Raw genomic sequence first — 5672 nt, forward strand, 5'->3', positions numbered from 1 at the left:
TCTACATAAGTACAATACTATGTCTTTGATGATAAAATACTATGTCTTTGATGATAATATATTATGTCTTTGTGCTAGAACATTGTGTTCATTGGCGAGCGAGCGCAGCGAGCCATGGTTCACGGCGTGAACCACATAGGATTGCGTAGCAATTCTCGGGGGTTGGCGAGCGTCAGCGAGCAGGGTGCGGAGCCTCCTAGTAAATTTTAAAAAACGATAGTTCAATTTTCTTGAGCCCGGTTAACCGAAAAGTACTTAAAATACTCCAAGCATATCTCATACACATTCATTCTAAGATAATATCCAATCTTTGAACTACACGCAAAAATTTCTGAATACATGAGAGATCATAATACTCACTGTAGTTTAGCCTCATCCATGACGCTGATAGTCTCAAGATGCTAACTTTGTCAAGAGGCTTTGAAGCATTTAGAACTGGGGGTACAATAGTGGCCAGCTGAGCAACCTGGTCGTTGAGTCGGTCACGCCTTTGCTTCTCAGCCTGATTTCGCTGAATACGCACAGCAACACTGAAATGAAAAAAAAAAAGACTTTTAATTTGTAGAGATAATGAATTAAAGAAATATCGAAAAGAAATCTTATATGCAATAACATAGGAATACCTTTGAAAAATTGAATTTGCCTGACACATTTTGCGTTTTATTTAAAAAGAATTGAAAAAATTGAATATTTTATTGAAAAAATTGGATAAAATTGAAATTTTACGCTGAACGCTTTTAATGTGTTCTGTAAGGAAGGGAGAATATTTATTTTTTAATCACGCAAAAGACGAAAAAACACAGGGCGCATTGCAATCGTCAGATGAGGGGTGAACTTTTACGGTGGTTCATTTTGTTATTTATTTGGCGTTAAGAAAATACGGTTATTTTTTCCTATTAAAACAATTTTAAAAACTTGTTTTTTTTTCTTCCTAATTTTACTTTTGTGTCTGTCGGAAAGTGATATAACGACGAATAAATAAAGTTTGCTTGTTATCTTTAGGGGAAACCGAAACTTGCTTTGTCATCAGGCATAGGGCTCCATTTGAAATTTGGGCACTCTAGCTAACGAAAAATGGTCGAAATGATGCTAGTAATTAAGAGCATTAACGAAGAGCATTAGCAAAAAAAAAAAAAAAAANAAAAGAAAAGAAAAAAAAGACGATCAATAATTTATATTCATTTTTCGAAGAAAAAAAAATAGTATCCTTAGTAAATAATCAGATGTTTTGCATCAAATAACTTTAAACAGCGGATTGTTTTTAATTTCTTAACAAGGTTTTATTGTTAGCTAGCAGACAATAATTCTTTTTAAAAAAACTTGACAATAATTTAAAAAGGAACTTTGCTTCAAAAAAAATCTAAATTAAAGTACTAAAAAATGATTAGTATATTAATCAAGAAATAATAAACGTAGTAGCGTAAGGAATAAGATTTTTAAAAATGTAAAAATTTAATTAAATAGTTGGTAAAATAGTTCTGCGAAACACTCCAGGACAGGTGATTAAAAATTTCTTTTAAGATTAAGACGAAATATAAGATGTTGAGAAATTTGCAATGATGTGAGAGATGCTTAAAAATGCTGACTACGTATTTTTATTAATATTTATAAAATATGTATTCAAGAAATTGATAAATATATTATTCCAAATCTATGCATACGCATGTATATTATTGAAATTGTATCAGTTATTGAGAAAAAAAAATTAAAAAATAAAAAATAATCAAATTAAATAAGCACAATCTGGTGTATTCCACCATCAGAAGCACGCTTTTATAAAACTAGACATTCATTGAATAAAGTGTTTTTTATTCAAAATGTTTTATTCAAATCTCTTTACTAAATTGCAAATAAATTATTAAACGACTAAAAAAGAAACATCGTATTTTATAGTTTGAAAGAAATAAAAATAAAAAGATTAGCATTAGCGAAAAAAATATGAATGAAATTTTACGCTACGCGCGAAGTCAAGTTCCTCGTAAGTTTATCATATTTTAATATTAATCGCCCATTTAATTATTTCTTCAGTGTCACCAAATTATTTTTTTAAAAATAATTAATTTTAATTTTTCTCAGCTTCTAATAAATAAAAACAGTTGAAACTTTAGATTTTTCAATTGAAAAATATGTAGATTAATATGGTATAAAAAAATTCATACCTCATAATTTAAAAATTTTTCATCCTCAATTTAATTAAATGATAAAAAATAATAAATAATTATTAAAAATTATTTTTTGCAAGAAATTATTTTTGGGTCAATGAGTTTCATGAGTGGGAGAATTTTTTTTAATTGTTTAATTAGTTTTTAAAATATGACTAAAAACGCAAAAAGTAAAATTAACATTAAGGGGTCCAAACTTTGAATCGCTCTCCTGACCAAACTATGGGGACCACATTTCCCAGATTTCGGCTAACCCCTATGTTTTGAAGGTTAAAAATCCAAATATGTAAGAAATAATACATGTTTATTCAGAGAAAGTACGTTTTAATGCCCAATTTTGTAACTTAATTAATAGTTAGCACTAATTAATTAGAATATTTGAGGTCACCCCCCAGGAACCATTACGATTGACGCCTAGTTCGTGAAAATCCGATCATTAGAACGAAAGTTATTCAGGGTGATATCTTTATATATATTTTTTTTGAGGATTGTACATATTGAATGGAAGAAAAGACACATCTTGCCCTACTTCTTTAAAACAGAAACTTTAATGTCTTATTTAAAAGTGCATTTCCATGGCATCATTACGGCATTTAAAATATATGGGATTGGTAACTACAATTGTGGATAAAGATTTCAAAGATCTACAACAGATCAACTTCTTGCCTTCCGAGACATTCGTAGAAAAACTAAAGACAACTGTATTATAAGTTACCATTATTTTATTGACTTTAGGAAAGCATTCAAAAAAGGAACTTAAAACATTGTAACTGTCTGTTGATAAAGATGATACAGTGAGAAATCATCTAAAGTTTCCAAGAATTTCTGGAAAAAAAATTTATTTTTTTAGACGAACAACACCCAAATATTAAAATGACTCAAGTATGATAATAATTAGAAAGGTCTCTAGAATACGAAAATGTTCATTAAGAAGGTATTTTTTCGAAAAATAAATCTATGAATTGTTAATTTTTTTACACGTATCGTTTTAGCGGCAGCAAAAAAGATAGTTGACTAAATTTTGATCTAATGATAGGATTTTTACAGTAGAATTAATTACAGTAGAATTAACTCAAAATCACTGTTTGAGTTTGATCGAGGTCAAATTGTGGACTACCGGGATTGCGGTTTATCATACCGAAGTATTACTGCTTGCTTTGGTCGAGATCCCATGGCTGTTAACAGAATATGGAATCGATAGGTTCATGACGGTCATAGGGAACACCGTGCAGGATTTCAGCCCCCCCCCTCCATCACTAACAGTCTAGATGTTATCCACATGGCCTTAAGAGATCGTACAGATACGTCACGAATCCTGAGTCAACAAATGGGGACATTTGCAAGACAACAGTTTGACGACGTTTGCAGCAGCATGTACTGTCAGCACGGCGACCACGGCTTCGGCTACCCCTGACGCTGTATCACAGGCAAGAGCGTCTCCAATGGTGTGATCAGCGACGTACCTGGACGCAGGAATGGCATGACGTTGTCTTTTCAGACGAATCCAGGTTCTGTATACAGCATCATGATGGCCGCATTCGTGTTTGGCGACATCGTGGCAAACTCACATTTTCAGCTTGCATTCGACATTGTCATACAGGCCCATCACCTGGAGTAATGGTATGGGGTGCCATTAGATACACGTCTCGATCACATCTTGTTCACTTTGAACAGCAGTCGTTACATTTCTGATGTGTTGGGGACAGTTGCTCTGCCTTAAACTCGAGGCCTCCATAACGCTACGTTTCAGAAGGACAAAGCACGACCTCATGTTGCTCGCACTGTTCTGACCTTCCTTCACACAGAACATGTTCGCCTGTTGCCCAGACCAGCACGTTCTCTTACACCAATTGAAAACGTCTGGTCAATGGTTGCCGAACGCCTGGCACACCACCACTCGTCAGTCACTAAGGTCGACCAATTGTGGCATAATGTTGAAGCAGCATGGAATGCTGTACCCGTTTATTCTATCCAATCTTTATCCCATTCGATGCCCAGGGGAATAACTTCTGTTATTGCTGCCATGGGAGGCTGCTCTGAGTACTGATTCCTCAGGATCCATAAATCCAAATATCTTAAAAATTTAATCACTTGTTCTTCCAATTATAATGTATGTGCCCAATAGATATCAATCTGTTATTTGCATTCCCTCTTGGTTAAGCTAGTTTAATGGCCAGTAGTGTATATTGGAATGCTTTTTACAAAAAATTATGTGCTATGTTCTTTGTTTTCAAAAAAACTATGTTCTTGAATTAAAATACTTTTTTTTGATCCAGAAACTATTTTTCAACCGTAAACTGATGGCAAAATTTCCGTAATCGGAAGCTAGTTTTAACGTGCTTAGCTAGTTTTAACGTTCTTACACTTTTGCTTTAAGAGGAAACAGCTTTTAACAATATTTGAGAATATATTTTCAAATAGTTGACAGCATTTGAAAATATACCTAGTTTACATATAAAGACCCAAAATAATTCAAAAGCAGAAAAAACCCAATGTATTGCAACAATTTATTTGATAATTACAAATTTTTAGAAGGTCTCCTCAGCTGGTATTATTATGCTTCGCTAATTGAATTATCACTATTTTTTCAATGACGATTATTTTTTTCCAAACTTAAATTCAAAAAGAAAGAAACTTAATTAATTTAACTTAAAAACTTATTTAGCATGAATGTATACTGAATTGTAAAAAAAAATCATTAGCAGCTGACAATTTTTATTCCGACTCAGACAACTTTCTGCAGGGATATAAAAATAAACATACATTGTTTGTACACCTAACATGATATTTTTTACAGGGCATGTTGATTGCAGTCCCAGGTCTTCTGCTTTATGGCATAAAAGTAAATAAGCACAAAAATTCTTGTAATTATAGGTTAAGGAGAATAATGTTAAAAGAAGTTGTCGCACATTAAGAAACAATCGGATACATAGCCGCTGGCCATATGGCGAGTCAACAAAACAAAATGTGGCGAATTAAATTAAACATACAACCAGTCACTTTTTCCCATCGCTTTCTTTTTAATTGTATAATGATAAAAGTACCTCAAAAGAGACTCTGGAAAACCGAATTATTTTTTAAATGTCTAATTTCAATGTCTGCATTCAAAATTTTGATCCTATATAACCCTCATTATGTAATGTATGTGGAAGGGAGAGTTCTTTAACAATTCACTTATTTCAGAGATTCAATGTATGCAATTATGCATTAAATGTATTTTGCCTCCCATAATATTTTTAAAAGAAATTCTTCAAAGTCAGTATGTTTAAGCAAATTTTGTCACGCATTTATGTTAGTTTTATTGTTGTATTAACTTTTTATAGTCATATTTCTCATATGAACCTTTTTATTTTATTTTATAACCGTCGTTGAACAGCCGACCCAATTTCATGGGTTTACGACTACTAATGTTCAACTCCGTAGCCTTGTAATTTTGAACCAATCCAGAAGACAAGGAAACTCCTGGATCAGTACCCCCAGAGGTATTGATTTGTTGTGGGAACATGGAGG

The 5672-nt window shown here is 32.5% G+C and overlaps 1 protein-coding gene across 1 annotated transcript in view; it reads right to left on the reverse strand.

Moving 5' to 3' along the window:
* Positions 1 to 5672, reverse strand: part of LOC107443515 (hypoxia-inducible factor 1-alpha) — a 188800-nt gene that overhangs the window by 74038 nt on the left and 109090 nt on the right. The window contains exon 4 of the mRNA XM_071178536.1: positions 361 to 530. Within this exon, the coding sequence (XP_071034637.1) occupies positions 361 to 530 (170 nt within the window). The remainder of the gene's footprint in view (positions 1 to 360; positions 531 to 5672) is intronic.

Source organism: Parasteatoda tepidariorum, chromosome 1, assembly GCF_043381705.1.
Source record: "Parasteatoda tepidariorum isolate YZ-2023 chromosome 1, CAS_Ptep_4.0, whole genome shotgun sequence".
NCBI lineage: Eukaryota > Metazoa > Arthropoda > Arachnida > Araneae > Theridiidae > Parasteatoda > Parasteatoda tepidariorum.